This window comes from Equus quagga, chromosome 15 (genome assembly GCF_021613505.1).
Source record: "Equus quagga isolate Etosha38 chromosome 15, UCLA_HA_Equagga_1.0, whole genome shotgun sequence".
NCBI classification, from domain to species: domain Eukaryota; kingdom Metazoa; phylum Chordata; class Mammalia; order Perissodactyla; family Equidae; genus Equus; species Equus quagga.
Window position 1 is genome coordinate 2,086,575 of NC_060281.1, and position 19,731 is coordinate 2,106,305.

Consider the following 19,731-nt stretch of genomic DNA (forward strand, 5'->3'; position numbering starts at 1 on the left):
ACATTTTGTAATTCACAAAATATATAAATAAAATTGTATTGAGATATTAGTATGTACCAAAAAATAGATCACAAATTTGGTCAACCCACTGAGAACTAACAAAATCTGCTAAGATTTCACAAATCATTTCACTGTCAGATAAATCAGTGACTTTTTTTTTGAAGAAGAAGAAGATTAGCCCTGAGCTAACAATCGTGTTCATCTTCCTCCACTTTATATGTGGGACGCCTACCACAGCATGGCTTGCCAAGTGGTGCCGTGTCCACACCAGGATCCGAACTGGCGAACCCCGGGCCGCTGAAGCAGAATGTGCACACTAAACCATGGCGCCACTGGGCCGGCCCTGTGACTTCTAACATTAGGTTTTCCAAAGCTAAAAAAAAAATTAGCAGTGGACTCTGTATTAAAATCATAATTTCCATATGCCAACGTGTTTCCACATTACTCATGATCTTTCCCTGTGATAGAAGAAAATCAGTAAAATTAGTCTTAGTAGGTTACATATCCTACCTATGAACTTACAAAAAAATGAAAAACTTTTTTAAAGTTTTGAGTTTTGAAACATTTTCCTAATCTTTACATACAAGAGCCTAAATGCAAACCAGTACATATGCATCATGGCCAGTGAGAGCTACTTAATGCAAACAACATCTCTGATATCAAAATCATTTAGGATTTTTAACTGAATTTAAAATTCTAGTCTAATTAATTTTTCTTTTTAAAATGACATATGTATTCATTTACACAATTTTATAGAAATGTATGAATGTGATCATTATGTTTCATAATTCTTTTTTTTGACTTGGCTCCTCCTGCTAATCCAAGGTTATAGCCTAGAACATTTCCTTCCATATTTTTCAAATACACATAGTCATATATGAGTTTTGGAGTCACTGTTTTACAAAAATGGGACTGCATTTACAGGTTTCTGCAATTTGCTTTTTCTCTCAGCGGTACTCCATGGAGATCTGGTACACAGCTCTAATGTAGACAGCTCTAATGCATTGCTTAAAATGGCCACATGGTACTCCTTGGTGTGGGTGCCTCATAATTTCTTCTACATTCCACTCTTTGCTGAGTGATGGGCATTTATCTCTGTTTTTAGTGGTCTGCCGCTAAGAAGGATGCTGCAATAAACATGCCTGTACACATATCTTTACATACTACTACTCACTTCTATGATGCAGGTTAACAAAAGTCGGGGTGCTGGGTCAAAGGGTAAAGATGGCTTAAATTTACTTTCTAAATCCATCCATCCATTCACCTATTCATTCAGAGGATACTTACAGCTCATAAAATGCCAATGCACAATGCTAGGTGTTAAGGATAAAGGATCCCTCAATAAAAGTATCATTCAACCAACTCGATTATGCGTCAGTTTTGAACGAAGTCTTTCCCCACCCAACCCAAAACTGGTTCTTGTTTATATAGGTCTTATTATATAAGCAGCATTCTGTAAAATTATTTGGAATGCTCACATGTAAACTGATAGGCTGGCAACACAATAGTTTAAATGAGAAGTAAATTTTTATTGCTAAAAAGAACACTAAAACATGTTATAAATGACCACAATTTCATACTATGAATTCTTTAATTTTAGCTACTTTAATGAGAATGTAAAATTATATTCCAAAATAACGACCATAAATAAATCTTCAACCTTTCTTTTCTCCTTTCAGATAAGAAAATCAGTTTATCTCGTAACAGTTTTAGTGAAAATTGACCCAATTTAAATATTTCTGAGCTAGTTTTCATCCAAGAAATGTTGAGAAAGACTTTGGCTCCTTAATCTCCTTTTGTTCATACTTCTGAAAACTGAGAAACAAACACTGCGACTTTATTTTTTATTTCTACAGCCTTTCATAACTTTTAAAAAAATGTAATCGTGATGGTTTATTCAACACAAAGTAAAAACTTCCAATATACTCATGGAAAGATAGTCAATTAAGTACTATTGCTATTCAAGAACAAAAGTCTAAAATACATAGGTAAATATATCAATAAAATAATGAGATCAAAATACTTCCTTTAATATATGTAACATAACTGAATAGCGGTGATTTGATATAACTTTGCTTTTTAAGTTTCAAGCAATAAAAAATAAGTGCAAATTGACTCAAAAAACAAAACCAGATACTGAAGATGTTTCTCTTCTTTATTTCTGTAATGCATGAATTCAGCTTCAGAGTGTGTGTTTTTTTTCGAGGAAGATTGGCCCTGAGCTAACATCTGTGCCAGTCTTCCTCTATTTTGTATGTGGGACGCCACCACAGCATGGCTGGAAGAACAGTGCTAGGTCCGCGCCTAGGATCCGAACCTGTGAACCTCAGGCTGCCAAAGCAGAGAGTGTGAACTTAACCACCATGCCACTGGCTGGCCCCCAGTTTTTTATTTAATGGAATTATAATTGACATACAATATCCTACTAGTTTCAGGTGAACATCATAGTGATTCAATATTTATATACATTATGAAATGTTCAGTTTTTAAACCACATTTCATTATCATTAGCCCTACCCAAAGATAAACTGACTTTGAACAAATTTAAGGCAATATCATCAAACCAATAAATTCTTGCAATAAACATGGCTTCCAAAAAGCGCTCTTTGTAGGAACTCTAAAAGGAATATGGAAAAAGCCAAAGAAATCTGTGCATTTACCATTTCCACTTTAACATTACAAGTTAAATAAGAAATTAAATAAAGCTTATTTACAAACCAAAATGATTCTGAAAGTAAGTTCTTAAATAAGGGTGGTAGAAACATGCTATATTAGTACATACATACTTATGAAATTTGACACTAAAACAAAATTTCACACTAATTAAAAGGAATTATTTACTTAACCTATTTGTAAACGTACCTAGACAGGTGTCTTTCTGGGCTCGTGGCTGTTTTCTTCTGAGAAGGCGCTCATAAAGGACCTGCGTGTTGGCCTTGGCTAGTTGTAAGGATTGCACACAGCACTAGTTACTATACTCCTTTCACAACAAAGTTTACTAGAATTTTCCAACTTGTTATTAATAGACTTAGTATTGATCTGACAGAGCAGTTAGATCAGAACACTAAAGCAGAATCTGTTAGTTAATTAGCTTACTAGAATTACAAATGATGTACATTCAAGTTTATATTACTTTGTTCTTTTTCTACTTAAATGTATGCGCCACTCAACATTTCATAACCCAATATTATTTTATGTTTTAATTTCTTAGACTCAGAATTTTCAAGTTGGCAGGGATCTCAGAGGTAAGTTAGGTCCACCCCCTGCTGTTACAAGTGTGGATACTGGGGCCCGGAAGGGTTACATGACTTGCCAAGGCCTAGATTCCAAAACCGTGACTTCCACTCTCAGTAAGAGCTCCCTGCGCAAAACTGCTATTTACATGTCATAAAAAAAATGTACATCATTCATCTAGGAGAAAAGAAAAAGGCAAAAGCAGAAAGGAATTCAAGGCATCATTTTAAAAGAGGGAATAGAGTTCAGATACATTTTTCAAAGCATGGTGGAGTTTAAGACTTTTAAATATATACTTATTTGAAAACTCAAGAAAAGTGCTAAATAACAGAAGGAAATATAATACATCCTCTAATCAAGAACTACTCTATATCCACCTATTAAACCTGTTGAATATATTGATGTTTAGTTGACAGTGTTTTATGGAAATATTATCTAGTGCCTACAATTTAATCTTATTAGAATAAAAATATTGTTAACAGTTCAGAATATGCCAATAGTATTATTTTAATTAATAGTATTTTTAGATATTCTCCTAGAAGATGCATTCAAGAATAAACTAAAACACACAATAAATAGAAAATAAAATATAAATAGTAATAAAAAATTTAAGAATAACACAAAGTATTACCAATATTTACTGAAGATAAGTCTTGATTTTAAAAATCGCTAGGCAATTGCTATAAGCTATGTGTCGATGCCTTCTTTTCAAGTAACAACAAAAACTGTATTGTGTTATTTCATTCATTCATTCAACAAATATATTTTGAGTAAATACTATGTGTAAGGTACTAATAATTTTATTTTATTGCTATTATTTACTTATTTAAAACTAAAGTCTGGGTTTGCTTTAGATTTTTATTTTCTGATAAAATATTTTAAGCAAATAATTTGGAATATGGTTGACATTCATTTAGTAATTGCTTCTTGAAATTAAATATAAAGGCTCTTTTAATTATGATATTTTCTACATCAATAAGCCCAAAGTAATATATATGATGTAAAAGCCATCCTTACTTGAGAGAAAATTAAAAACCTTATAAATAATCATGCTGAAGTTACATTAATAAATTAGTAATAAAGTGGTAATACTGTCTAAGCTATTTTAAATAAATCTTTGCCTTTGAAAAGAGATGCTTGTGTTTTTGAATTACTAATCATAAATTTTACCAATAAACATTACTTCCTTTTAGAGAAACATATTTTTTTCTAAGTGAACATACGGCTCATGTGTTTTTTCATTCACAAATATTACATGTTAAATCTATTTGAAAATTATATGCAGAGGGACATCCTCCCTGTACAGGCACTTACAGGCCCATGTCATACACGGCTCTCGACATTAAAACCACAAGAAGTCCCATCTTGCTGGTGAGTTTCTCCTGTCCATCCCAAGGCTGAACTGATGACCTACTAAGGGAGGAGCAGGGGTCAGAGCCCTTTACAGACAGGGACCCTGCTCTCTCCTCAGCACCACTCGGTACCCGACTGTGGGAGCTCATCAAAGCCCAAGGGAATTCCACCATGAGAAGACTCCCTCCTAGAGCTCCTTCACACGCTCTGCCTTCGTGATGCCCTCATCTTTCCCTCCTGACTCAGGAGCCACATCTGGATCCCTGTCTTTCAAATGGAAACCACTCTGTATGTAGCATCCCAAAGCCAGTCAGCGGCAGAAACGGCTCCAAATATGCTCTCTTGAGCACTACGAGAGAATGCCTCCACGAATTCCACCACAGCATTCCACATCGAAACGACTGACGGCTATTCCTGTAGAAATACCATTACACACGCCTTCTAAGTTTCACACCACTACTTTTCATAACACTACTTTTCAGGCACATAGTATTGTCCTTCATTAATACTGTGGTTTAATAGTTTTGTGGTCCAGTCACTAAATCTAAATTAAGAAAAATTTCTAATTCTCCTAAGAAAACGTGTTTGAGTTCCAAAAAACCAAATTAAAAATGTATGTAACATAATTTTCCAATAATTTAGCATAAGTGATAGCCTAAATTAGTTCTAGTCTACAAACAATTCTTTCGTTGTTACAAAAGAACATTTAAAAGAGTTTAAATTTGAGGCAGTATCTCTGCTCCTACAGGATTTTCCTAAGAGAAACAGAAGGGTTCTAAGTACACGAAGTAGCGGAGAAAAAGAATATTTCAGAGAATAGTAATCAAAAGGTTTCCACACTCCCATTTTCATCTGGGGGAAGAATACACGAGCAAATAAGAAAACACTTTCCTACTGATTGTGTGTCCATGTGCACACTGGAATTCCTGAATCAGGCATTCTAAACTATCAGTTGAGTGATAGCCGTTTCTAGTCAAGTCAAGAAAGTGTGAGCCAAAGTGACGGAACAATGGGATTAACCAGATCCACTGCAACAGTTACTGATAGGCAGCGGCAAAACATCCAGCATTGTCTCACAGCCGAATTTAAGTGAAGTACAAATCACTGTACGCACTTACAATATTTTTGTATCCCAAAAAAGGCAATTATAAAAATAGACTAATTAGTCTCAAACCCAAGAATTATTCTCATTAACAGTGACTAGTTTTGAAAGTACAGTCATGCACCGCATAACAACATCTCAGTCAGTGACGGACTGTGTGTATGACAGTGGTCCCAGGTTAGTAGCACACGGCCTAGGTGTGTCGCAGGCTATACCATCCAGGGTTGTGTAAGCACACTCTGTGATGTTCACACAACAACAAAATCGCCTAATGACACATTTCTCAGAACACATCCCTGTCATTAAGTGACGCATGACTGTGCATCAATATTGTTAAAAGACTGAGATCCTTGGGCAACAAAGAAATACACAAAGAATACTGATTAATTTAAGTAAAACTTAAAAAGTCATTCCTGATTTAAGTATATAATGATAAAAATAATTTATTCTAAAGAGATAATTAAAATGTGCTTTTTATGATGAGCTATAAGTGGATACTTGAAAATAAAAGCTTATAAACTATCACAAAAAGTCTGAATAAAAACTTATTTTTGCTAATCCCAATAATTTATCTTCTGTGAAATGATACAGGTAAAAGCATTTTGCAAACTACAAATGGTATACAAAATCAAGGCAATACCATTTTTTATTATATACTACAACATATATGCAGATATTACTGTTGGACTAAAACTGAAAAGTGATTTTTTCAATGATTTAAATAATTTTCAAAATGTTAAAACTGAGTAATGTTATTTATTCTCTAAAGTGAAATAAAAGAAATAAGGTGTGAGATCACTTATAATCAAATGTATATAAAAACATCCCTAGCACCTACAATCTGCTTAGACTGTTAAATATTTGGAAGCATGGATTTATCTTCCCATGGTTCAGCAGATAATTACATTTGCTTTCTAGTATACTTCCTAGTTATATTTTAAGAGGAGTGGTATATTGACACGTTTTTTAAAAAATCTATCAAAAGACTCATTTCAAACTTAGCACCAAGAAGTTATTTCTCAGTATCACAAAAAAAGTTTTGATTGTAGAAAGCAATTATCAAGGGTCGAAAAAGACGGAATTGGGAGAGAAGTAAAAGTGAAGCACACAGACATCACAGTTTAGTAAAGAAAGCTATGGCGAAGCCGGCGACCAGCAACATGAGAATGGAGAGAGTGAACACAGCATAGGTCTGGTGCTTTTAACATACCCAGTTCTAGTTTCTGACAAGAGGGAATCTCTTCTGTTACCGTAATGAAGTAGCTGTGCAATCCCTTGAAGGCCAGGAGCAAAGTGGCACAAAGTGTATAATGAAAACGATAGGCGTGATGCAGGAAGGAGTCGGCAATGACGAAGCTGCAACCCTAGACGAAGGACAGATTTGGGACAGAGAGTGTTAGTAACCAGAAACCTAAAAATATTACATTTAAAACACGGAAAAATAAACGAAAAACTCTGAACGTTTGCTAATTACAGTTACTCTAAAACATGTAAGAAATTCAGCAACATATTAGGGAGTTGCTCTTGTTCATACAAGTAATTTTAACACATGAAATGCAACTCTAGTAATTTCTGATACAGTGGACTTTTAAAACATGCAGATTGGAACATGACTTGAAAATCTGAGATTCTAATTACATCTGGACTGTGGCACAGGCGCTCTTTTTAGTAGAGCCTCTTTCCTTTCAGGGGAGTAATGGCCGTGCTTGCCCTACTGTCAGCTGGCTCTCAGCTCTGGCAACGGCTCTTTATAGGCTCCTTCAGAAGGATTCTACCAGTGCTATTCAAGGAGCAAGAGGTGACAGTAACAAGCTAAAAAATGCACTGCTGTCAAAGATCTCTATCCATTAAATCTGGTAAAATCCTGAAGTATCAGGTTAATTTTCATAATAAACAAATGGAACCAACCAATTTGTTAAGATCATATTTAATTAGATCTGTAAGTTGTTGAGCTCAAATAATTAATAAAAGAACTATCACATGCACGGATAAAACAGTTAAAAGACATTTCATTTGAAATAAGAGGGAAAAGAGGATTTATAAACATATCAGTTCTTACGTCTGGCGATAACTGTTTTGTGTAGTTAATACCAAAGACCACACTTTCAAGAGTAGGAATCACAGAATCTTTGTTTTGTGCTGGTGTATTTCTATTTAACCAGGTAGTCTTCACAGGGCGAGGAAAGCTGGAGAAATAAGTATTATATTACTATTTTATTATTGTCATAATGGTCTATTTGAATGTTAAGTTAAATGCTCATGAAAGAAAATCTTATAGGAAGAGAATAAAGAGCAAGGGTTTTGCAAGATTATGATTTGTAAAGTATTCTTAAAGTAGTTTCATAATTTTTCCTTTAATAATTTGAATTGTTATGAAAAGACACAGAATATAAAAAAAACAAAGACTAGATGCTTGAGATAACTTCTCTATGAGTGGGCTTCCAGGAGTCTCAGGGGATCCTAGAGATAAAGCAGGGTGCATGCTGGGGGCCGGCCTGGCGGCGGAGCGGTAAAGTTCATGCGCTCCTCTTGGCAGCCCAGTTCGGATCCTGGGTGTGGACCTAGCACCGCTCATCAGGCCATGCTGAAGTGGTGTCCCACATAGCAGAACTAGAAAGACCTGCAGCTAGAGTATACAACTATGTACTGGGGGGCTTTGGGGAGAAGAAGAAGGAAAAAAAAAAAAAGACTGGCAACAGACGTTAGCTCAGGGCCAATCTTTAAAAAACAAAACAAAACAGGGTGCATCCAGGGGAGCTAAATGACATGTGAGAGCCAAGCTTTAATTCACAAATACTGATCAGTCAGAACTGGTTACCAAGTTTATAAAGTTAACACAATCAATTACGGATGCTGCTTACAGAAATAAAAAGCTACCACTTAAATGTAGAAAAAGAAAAATTACTAAATCTACTTGTTGACTCTATTACTCAAAAACAAGATATTTCCTTTCTTCTCAGTAAAAGGCTACAAACTCCATTAAGATAACCTGTATAAGTGCTTCAAGGCACCATCTCAATCACATACTGCTGTCAGCATTAACATTACATTTAAGATACCATAAATTATACAGAATAAGAAGCATAATCTGTCTGAATGTTTAAAACTCATATACAATCTTATTTGAGATGAAGTACTGGCTAATTATAAGCAGGCCAAAGCATGTGGATTGTTCAGCAGTTTGGCAAAAGGGAGAACACAGAAAAGTAAATCAACTTTGCCATACAAGAGAGCAGCCTCCATGTGCAAAATCAATTTGCTTTGCAAAAATAAGGTATCTACATCTCAGCAAAGAAGGGAACTGTTAAGTCAATGGTAAATTCCACTTGCTACTATGTTTTCCAGAATTCAGTCTTAAAAGTTGTACTTAAATTCCCAATATAAGAAACAGGTTATGTAAAAAAAGGAGCAAAAAAAGAAATCCCAGTCCCACTTACTTTAAATAATTGATCTAGTATCTATAATTGGGTTGATTATAGAAATTGTTTTAAATAAAAATAACATTTAAAAAGACAACATTGTAAATTTAAAATCTTTTTCATTGTGATTAGAAGATAAAAAATCCACCTGTAACAAAATGTTAGGCAAGACTGTCGAAGCCTGAACAGCGAGGAACGTGGCCCTGCACACGCCCTCCACCGGTGCGCCACCAGCCAAGCTCGCCCGCCCTCTTGCTCGGCTTCCTGGCCCTCGCACAGGCACTGAGCAGCAAAGGCACCACTTCTCGCAGGGCAAAGGTCCAGCAGCAGGAGAGGGCGTGTCAGCGTCCCGGCACCCAGGTGAAGAACAGCCACCTCGCTGATGCCGTATCTCCTCCTCGTTCCCAGCCACTAAGCAGAGCTGACAGCTAATCCTCCTGGCTTCAGATTCTGAGCCAAAAACGGCTTCTCCCTCCAGTAAAGGGCCTCCAGGAGATGAGCTCCGCTTTCTCCTGTGGGGCTGCGGCAAACGCGCTGCGTCGCAGGAGGAAGCAGGCAGTCAGCTCGCTGCGTTAGTGACGCGAACACCATCATCCTGTTTACAGGGCCTCAGGAGGCAACATCAGCAGCCTGCGCCGACCTCCATGAACTGTCTGCACGGTCCTCAGAAGAGAAACCGAGCCAGGGTCATAAAGAAGGGCCTGCTGAGACAGTTTAGTAGGGACTCCTACAGAAATTACAAAAATAAGAGATTCAGAAAACTACAGGAATGTATTTTATCAACAGATAAACTTTCAGCACTAAAACCTAAAATGTAATTCATATAAAAGTAATATTGTATACCACTTACTTGAAAGTTCTATTTCAAAAAACCCCACTTTCTTGTCAAAGAAGTTTCATTCATTTATTATGTTATTACATGTAATTTATTCAATCATCTAAAATTGTTTTGAAGTTTATAATAAAATTCTATATAATAATAGGAGCACTTTCCTGCTTACCAAAGTTATAGAAACTGAGAACAAGCTCTCAAAGGCCTAGGAGGTAGGACAGAGATGGCAAAACAAGGAGTTACCGCTCTTACTGTAGAGCAAGGAGGCAAAGCACGTCACCAGGAGAGAGACTCCCCAGCCCAGGACCCTGGGAGATCTCTCACACAGGTTTCAAAATGACGTAAGTGTGTGCCACAGAAGGCTGCTACTTGTGGGCAATGTGTTACACTGTGTTGGTCTTCTATAAATTCTGAGGGTAATTCTACATAATTATCTACTTAGTTTTCTGATAAATCAGTTTAACATCATAACCCTTAAGCGTCATCCCTAATGTGAGTTGTTGGAATCAGATTTGTGTCAGAAATTACAAAGTAGGCAGTTCAGAAATCATATCAATGTGGAGTCTTTTCAGAGAAGTTACTAATTTTAAAAGTATCTAGGGGCTGGCCTGATGGTGTAGTGTTAAGTTCGTGTGCTCTGCTTCGGCGGCCCAGGGTTTACGGGTTCGGATCCCAGGCCCAGACCTACACATCTCTCGTCAAACCATGTCGCGGCGGCACCCCACATACAAAATAGAGGAAGACTGGCACAGATGTTAGCTCAGTGACAATTTTCCTCAAGCAAAAAGAGGAAGATTGCCAACAGACGTTAGTTCAGTGACAATCTTCCTCAAGCAAAAAGAGGAAGATTGAAAACAGATGTTAGCTAAGGGCCAATCTTCCTCACCAAAAAGAAAGAAAGAAAGACAAAGAAAAGAAAAAAAAAGGTGTGTATTTGTTGCCCACACCACAAGGAGGATGTTTTATTGTAAAAACTGAAGAGCTTGAATTGTACTCTTACATTAATGAAAGACACTCTGACTCCTTGTGGAAGTGGGCAGAAAAAATAATTATCCCAGTGCATTTATTATGATCCAGAACATTAGGCAACTCGAAGCTAAAATGGTACAGTATACAGTTTAAAAATGCTTAGTAAAGGCCCATAAAATTGATTAATGACTTAGAAAACAAGAATTATTGTATAGTATAGATTTAAGAAGATCAAATTAGCCCATACAGAGAAGAGACAAACAAAAAAGCTAAGAAAAAATGAACACACTGTTTCAGAGACTGAATAACCCCAGTTGAGCGTTGCAGAAAAGCACAGGCACAGACTAAACCACGCTGTATAGTTATTTCCAAACTGCATCATTTTTCTTAGTCAGTTTATTTGACAAAGACTGCTCCATATTTCTGTAATAAATAAGGTGTCAATCTAACGTTACCGTGCTCTTAAATTTTATTATTTTATTACTTTAGTATAAAATGGAAGTATTTATTAAATCATCGTGTATGTTTTCACTCTAAGAACAAAAGACACGACATTAACCAGGATTGGGCAGTGATTCAATCTACCTGATGAGTGGCTGGTGTAGTGCCACCAGCGACGCGTGGACTGTGACGGACACGACCGAGAGGTGGAAGTAGTCGAACATGACGTTGGCGTGGTGGTGGAGGCCCCTGTGGAGGCTCAGGTGCAGCTTCAGCGTCCGGCTGCTGATCAGCTGCAAGGAGCCCAGGTCGTCCGCCCTGCGAGAGGCAGCACATGTGCACGGAACACAGCACAGCCAGTGTGGCCAGTATTTCGTGCAGCAGTTTAAACTACCAAACATTTAGTCACTTAATTACTTCTTTAAAACTTTGGAAAGCACCACATTTGCATTAGACAGCAATACGAAATCTAACAACACAAAAATAACCAGACCTTACCTACAGTTTTCTATCAGTCTGTGATATGGACTTTTCCACTAATGTCCCTATAAAATGAGTCCTTTTTGAGACTTCAGGAATTATTCTCATCTTATCATAAATTTTACTCCATAGAGAATACTGTTGATTATAAGGTTGCCGTGTAACATAGGTCAAATCCTATTATAATAAATTCCAAAAGATATGTAAGATTATTTTTAGTGTACAAAATTTTGTTATTAATTGGTTAATTTGGTTGATATTTTATACGGATATTTAGTTTGTCAATAGATTTGCACATACAAAAAGCTGAAATGCCATGAAAATGATATCTAAATACATACATACTTTAACCCATACATACATTACATCTATCTACAGCTAATGAACTACTTAGTCATTTCAGCCTACTCCACTTACAGAAGTCTGACTTGGTGTAAAAAAGAATCCCTTAAGGAATTCTTTGCAGTAAACAAGTATCGCAGGAGAGCAGAAGCTACCACGTGGAAAATTCTTATCCCTGCATGAGAGCAGAGGACTTCTCAAGTGGACCTTTCAGTGACGTGACTGCTTAGTCTTTTATCCTACCTGCAGTCTGAATTATATGCGATTTTCAAGAAGCGTTTCTACACACAAATTTGAAATGAAAAAAACAAAAGATCTACCAAAACAAAACTGTTAAATGGATCTCTGATTCTTGTTTTAAACGAATACAAGCTCAGTTCGTCCCTAAAATATGCGACTGCATGTTCAGATGTGCGGACGAGTTCAGGACAGCCAGTCCCAAACTCCCTCAAGGCTCCAGAAATTAACGAACTAGAAAACAGCCACCAAGTGTGAGAGTCATCAGTTCTGGTAACTCTCTCAATACCACAAGACCCGCCTAAAGATGGCATCACTCATGCCACCAAGAAAGGTTAGCCAGTGATACAGTGAAAGAGAGCTCATTTATATTTAAATGCCTCATGGCAGTGGATTTGTATCAACAGGAACTTCTAGAATCTAGGAAATTGTTTCATATTTGTTTACCTTGTCTGGATTTCACCAGGAGCTCCTGGAACAAGCATGGGCACAAGAGTAGGCCTAACCATTCTCATGAGGCAGGCTTCCCACAAGATAGAGTAGTTCAAAATAAACAAGAAGGGGACGGGCTAGATTCTAAGAAGAAAATGGGGAATCTAATACTAACACATAACCGTCATGAGTAACTAAAGATTTTTAATTGTTTGATTAGCCTACTTACGAATAATCTCCATCTGTGAAGTGCAGATCCAAGGATAACAGAAAATTCATTTCCTCAAGGGTTTCTTCAATCTGAAGAGAAATTATAATATATTTTTTGAATATTTTTAGAAAGTGAGAAATACACCTTGAGGCTTTACAAAAACTATCTAAATATATAGGAAGAGATGCTTACCTTTTTTTCATCCAACAACATTTTAACTTTGAAGATCATGACATCATTTAAAACAACCTCCTCATTTTTATAAAGAATTTGAAATGTTTTACTGCAAATCAGAGAATCATGAACTGAAGCTGGAAAGGCTAAAGTCATACCTAAAACAGATAATATATATAACTGACAGGTAAAAGGCAAAAATATAACACAAGCGAATTAATACTTTTACTTTAAAGTATTGTAAGCTTGATTACATACATTACTCCAACGCCATTATCATCTTATATAGCAGTATTAGAACATTTCTGAAACTTTATTAATTCCTATGATAAAAAATGAACAAGTAAGTACATTATAACCATTATAAAATTGTTGTACAACTTAATCTAAGAAGGTAAACGAGGGAATCTCAAGGTAGCTATTTTAAGAGTGAACGACTGATCTGTCCACCACAGAAGGAAGCAATTTAGTTTTCCCTAGCTCCACACTAAGGAATTCGGTTGGCCTTTGTCCTGGTTGCTGGGAGGTAACCTCTAAACCTTGTAATAAAGAATCTGGTTGGCTTTTGTCCCCAGTTCCTGAAAGATGGCTTCTAAATCCTTACAATTACCCAGTGGCAGGAGTGTCTTTGTTACTCGTGGTGGGCCCAGACAGTTTATGGTAAGGAGGTGACTCAGGACAGGGGCTGGCCACACCGGTGAGAACAATCATACGATTAGAGAGTTGGGCTTTGAGCTCCCTACTCCAGGGAGGGGAACGGGGCTGGAGACTGAGCCACACGGGTGATGATTCAGTCAACCATGCCTATGTAATCAGACACCAATAAAAACTCTAGACACAAGGCCTGAGTGAGCCGCCCTGGTTCTCAATACTCTACGTTCTGTCGCATACAGATTTTCTGGAGAGTAATGCATCCTGACTCCTCGGGGAGAGAACAATGGAAGCTTCACAAATCTGGGACCTCCCAGAACTTACTCTGTGTGTCTCTTCTTTTGGCTGGCTCTGATCTGCTATAATAATATCTAGCTCTATCTTTGCTTTAATAAAACTGTAATAATAAGCAGAGAGCTTTCCTGAGTTCTGTGAGTTGTTGTAGTGAATTATCGAACCTGAGGGGGTAATGGAAACCCGAAATTTGTAGCCATCTGATCAGAAGTGAGGGTATCTTGTGGACCCCTGAAGTTGCAGCTGGCGTCTAAATTGAGAGCAGCCTCATGGAAGACTATGTCGTTTACCTGTAAAGGTTGGTCAATCTCCGAGTTCTTGGTGTCAGGTCATTCCAATAGCCCACCTGCTGTCTTATTCTATCCTCTTGCAATAATGTGATGTGAGAAACAGTTGAAGAAACTGAAGATGTTTAAGCAAGAGACAAAGCAAGCTTGGCAGCTCGGCGGGACAGGGAGCTCAGAGAGAGATACCAGAGTCCAACTGGAGCAAGGAGGGTGTCCATACAGGGTGGTGGCCTACTGTCAGTGCAGGGGAGGAGGGCAGCCTGGAATGAAGAGTCAGAACCCACGAAGGGGGCTGGACCCAAATTAGGTGAGAAGGGAGTCCCTGAAGGGGGCAGCCTGGTGCAGGGTGCAGGAGTCCAGAAAGGATGAGGAAAACTTCCACGTGGGGTGAGGGTGGTGGGCAGCAGCCTGACACACTCTAACGGAGCCCCCACAAGGTGAGGAGGATGTCCCTGCAGAAGCAGCTCCTGGCACAAGGACTCAGCAAGTCCACATGGGGTGAGGAGGGTGTCCACGTCAGGGAGTGACCTGGCAGGAGTTGCTTAGGCCCAAGAGGTGTAAGGAGAGCATCCTTGAGGGAGAGGGTGCAGTGACGAGAGACTGGCACCTATACGGGACTCATCACGTAAGAAAATATATTAATGAGTCAGGTTTCCTACTGAAACTTTTGAGAGAAAGGATGTGCACATATGGAAAGGAGATACAAATGTAAAATGAATCTTGTGGTACTGGTTGAAATGAGAAATACTGATGTGAACTCACAGTTTTCACTACATATTTAGATAAAGACAAGTGTAAATCTGTATATATATGTGTAAATACATACTGTGTACATACACGTACTCACTAGCTCTATCCACTCAAAGGGCCTGGAGCAACAAGGCCCCAAGTACTGGTTTCTAATTATTCTCCACCAAAAGGAATCAGGGCTTTCGGAGAAATGGTTGACTGCAGAGCTGGAGCACAGACAGGACAAAACAAGTTTGGACCATCTTTTCACACAAGACAGTAAGGAAGTGCTAAAACAATGAGGGACACAACAAAAGGACCTAGAAGCTGGCTAGAAGAGGCCATCCCTGGTCATATCTGGGATGAACTGAGCATCAAAATAAATTATGATAGTAATGAATTACCAGCCATTAAATCAAAAAGAAACCCATTAAGTCCATACTGATAGAAATAAATGAATGAGTGAAAAAAATCAGAAATTTGAAGGGGAAAAGAGTAACTTTACAGTGAAGAAGAATGACAAAGACTTAGTCAAATGACCCAACTTAACATCATCAGTAATGGGACAAATAGAAATCATGTGCCACCTAACAGGACATAATAAGAAGAACACAGCATCACTTCTGAGATATCTCTATCTAATCATCAGGAAATCACAGATCAACAGAAACTGAAGGACATTCTACAAATTAACAGGATTATAGTCTTCAAAAGTGTCAGGGTCATGAAAGTCAAGGAAAGGCTGAGGAACTGTTCCACAACAAAGGAGATGAAAGACATTACTAATTACAATGCATGATTCTGAACTGGATCATTCTGCTATAAAGAAATTTATTGGGACAACTAGCAATACTTGAATGCATCTGCGGATAAGATGGAAGTAATGTATCAATGTTAACTTCTTGATTGTGATGGTTTTAATGGGGTTATAAACAAGAATATTCTTGTTTGGAGAAAACACATAAAGTCGTCCCCCTTATCTGCAGGGAATACATTCCAAGACTCCTAGTGGATGCCTGAAACTATGGATAGCACTGAATCCTATAGATACTATGTTTTTTCCTATACATATACACCCACGATAAAGTTTAATTTATAAATTAGACATAGTAAGAGGTTAATAGCAATAACATAATAAAATAGAACAATTATAACAATATACTGTAATAAAAGTTACCATAGATCTCAGCATACAATTATTTTTCTTTCCTTATTAGGTGGAGAACTTTTACCTTTTCACTTAAAGGAAGCATTTTAGGCTTCTCTTTGGCATATCTGAATTGCCAGCATCACTACTCTTGTGCTTTGGGGCCATTACTAAGTAAAATAAGGGTGACTTGAACACAAGCACTGTGATACCGTGACAGTCAATCTGATAACTGAGACGGTTACTAAGTGACTCTACTACATGCCACTAGGCTGCTGTCCCTCCTTCACCTTAGTAGGAGTATGGAGGTTTATTCCCTGGAGAGGATAAGCAGAGGCCCTCTGAGCTGGAAGTCACCTGCAGAACTGAGAGCATGTGCAGATGAGCACAGGCATATGGACACATTCCTGAATACTGAGCACAGACTCGCAGAACTCTTCCTTTGCTGGGCTCCCAGAAGGCTGGCAGTTAGATTCTTACTCCCCAGGAAAGAAAGACACCAGAGTCTTCTCTGGCATTTCAAGAACCGTGAAGTGTGCAAGATTTTACCCTATCTGCATGCTAACAAGCCAGCCTGCTACAGTGTCATGGATGCTGGCAGAAGACACAAGACTCCTGGGTCACAGGACTTTATTACTCATGGCACAGCAAACAGCATGAACTCCATGTTCTCATCGGTTGCTCTCGGCCTCACTTCCCTAAGTCTTATGGGGGTGACGTGGAGGCAGGCCCAGGGGGATGCTATGCATGCAGAGTGTTTTGGTCACTATCGAGGAACTCTATGCTTAGGAAACTTCAATCTTTTGTAAGGGGCTATAAGAAACCTGCCTAACCTCTGAACTGGAGGAAGACATTATCTTTACTATGCTGGACAGCAGACATATCTACTTTCTGCTCCAGACAGAGAAGCTGTCTATACTATGCATAGCTCTTCAAAATACAAACATCCTTAAAAAGATAGTCTGCAACAGAAATCTGTCAGTGTCTCTGCTCACAAGAGATACAGAACTGTGAGAAACCATGGAGAACTATTTTCAACAATACATAAGATAAAATATCAGATTCTTCACAGTTCTTGACATGCGGAATCTGACCAACCCAACAGATCTACAACAGATCTATTACGTAGATCTACCGTAACAGATAAGAGCTACAGATACTGACTTCAAAGACTGCCTAGCAAACAGCTCACTAAGACGACCCTAATGCACAGCCCAGAGAGACAAGGCCCACGTATGCTCTCAGAACTTCCATTCAGCCCACCTTTCATTCATGCATAGATAACTGAGGACCATCAGACACCCGAGGAAAGTGTCTAATGCGCAAGTCAGAGATCAAAACAAGAGGAAAAAAGCAACTTGTAGAGAAAAATAAAACTGAAAAAAAAAATCCTACTGTTCTTGGAAAAAAGTGCATTCAGGAAACAAGAAAAATGTTGCTATAACAAAGGAATACTCAGGGAACAAAAGAGCACTTGGATTTTAAAAGAAAAAGGGAAGGGATGAGAGGGAGGAAGGAATAGAAAGAGAAGAGGGAGAAAGAGAGAGGGAGAGACAGAGAAAAGCAAAAAGCTTAAAAGATGGGTTTTAAAGTTGAAGAAATGACCCAGTGAGTATGCAAAAGACAAATGGAAACAAGGAGAGGAAACACTAAAAATTAAGAGATCTAGTAAAGATGATCCACCATCTAAATAAAAGAAGTTCCAGAAAGAAAGAATAGAGAAAACAGATGGGAGAAAATCATTAACAACATAAAACGTCCCAGAACTGAAGTACATGTGTCTCCAGATTACAGGGCCCAATGAGCATGCAGAGAGACCTGAGGGTCATCATGTGCCATCAGAACACTAGAAACAAAGGGATTCTACAAGATTCCTGAGAGGGGAAAGGGTCACCTAGGAAGGATGAGCAATCAGAGCAGCTTTGGAACTCTCAGCAGCAATGCTGCAAACCCAAAGACAATGAAGCAGTACTTCCAAAATTCTGAAGGAAAAAGAGTTCCAACCTAGAATTCTATACTTGGCTCAACTTTCAAACAAGTATGAGACTAGAAGAAAGACAGTTTTAGACATTGATGGTTGCAAAATATTTATTTCCTATGTCATTTTTCTCAGCAAGATATTGGAGAAAGGGTCCACCAAAATAACAGCATAAACTGAGAAAGGAAAGTAGGTTTAGGAAACCAGAGATCCAATGCAGAAGAGAGAAGAAGGGAATCCCTAGGAAGAAGGTGAGGGAAGACCCAAAGAGATCCTCTGCCTCAGACACAGAGGGGGAGGAATACAGACTGGCCTGGCGTGCCTCAACAGATGCATACATTGAGGTCTGCTGTCTGAAAGATCTTTGCTGCCATGGTACCATTTTTTAACCTAAGGGACAGACTAAAAGTTTGGCCAAATTCTTTACCGTACTTGATTCGTTTGAGGGTGTACTGATGAAGTTGCTGCCCTAATGCCTAGATACACGAGGGCAGTCTTTCCACCTCACAGAAGTTTTCTGCTTCGACCTAGACCTGAGAGTTGAAGGAAGGAAAGTTGAATGGTAAGTTTAGATGCAAATCAGCCTACCCCATATGTTGGACATCCAATACTTCATCACATGACAACCTTGCCGGAAGCCCTGAACGTGGGGGGCTTTAAGTTTCACACAAGTGACTCTTGCCCTTGCCCAATAACTTCCCCAAAGGAGGTCTTGAAACCTCTCAAGTACACAGACGTACTATAACCCAGAAAGATGTTTTTCTTCTGATAACCTTATTTTAATTGTAGTGATACTGGAGCTTTCTTATACAACTGGGCTTGTTCTTGCTGCTCAGTTTTTCCAAACTCAACCAGATACTTCCTTGGGATACATTCATAGGTGATAAAACAATAATGAAGAAAGCAAAAGAATGATTAACACAAAAGTCAGGAAGGTACACAGGAGGCGTTTACGGTGCTAGCAATGTTCTATTTCTTAAATGAAGGGTTGGGTACCTGGGTGTTCACTTTATTATTTAATAAAATAATGTTTTATATGACCTTCAAAAATGTATGATACAGTTCACAACAAAATTTTAAATATTTATTGTACAGGCACTCTGTGCCATCCATTGTTCTAAGCTAAGTAGATCAAACCAAACCAAACAAAAAACCCAACAGGTTCCCTGCCCTCATCTAATTCTGTAAACTACACCTGCACTAAGTGTTACGGAGGAGGACAGAGTGGTACGGCAGGTCAAACAGGAGGGTGAAGCTAGTCTGTGGGGTCAGGAAAGCCTTTGTTGACAATAAAGCATCTGAGTTGAAATACCATAAAAAAGTTAGTCAAATGAGAATGGAAACAAAGAGAATTTCAGGAGGAAGGAACAGAAACCTCAAGAAGGCAAGGTCCATGTCTCATGTTTCTTACTTCATACA

General features: G+C 38.2%; 1 protein-coding gene across 8 annotated transcripts in view; it reads right to left on the reverse strand.

The window, feature by feature from the left end:
* The window catches only part of FAM135A (family with sequence similarity 135 member A), a 111,343-nt gene that overhangs the window by 50,162 nt on the left and 41,450 nt on the right, over positions 1 to 19,731 (reverse strand). For all 8 annotated transcript variants that reach the window (XR_006885254.1, XM_046639333.1, XM_046639330.1 and 5 more), the window contains 6 exons: positions 13,245 to 13,384; positions 13,071 to 13,141; positions 11,495 to 11,668; positions 7,749 to 7,875; positions 6,900 to 7,053; positions 2,863 to 2,940 (listed from right to left, as the gene is read on the reverse strand). Coding sequence is in view for 7 of the 8 variants with exons in the window: in XM_046639333.1 (XP_046495289.1) it covers positions 2,863 to 2,940; positions 6,900 to 7,053; positions 7,749 to 7,875; positions 11,495 to 11,668; positions 13,071 to 13,141; positions 13,245 to 13,384 (744 nt within the window). In the remaining variant the exon portion in view is untranslated. The remainder of the gene's footprint in view (positions 1 to 2,862; positions 2,941 to 6,899; positions 7,054 to 7,748; positions 7,876 to 11,494; positions 11,669 to 13,070; positions 13,142 to 13,244; positions 13,385 to 19,731) is intronic.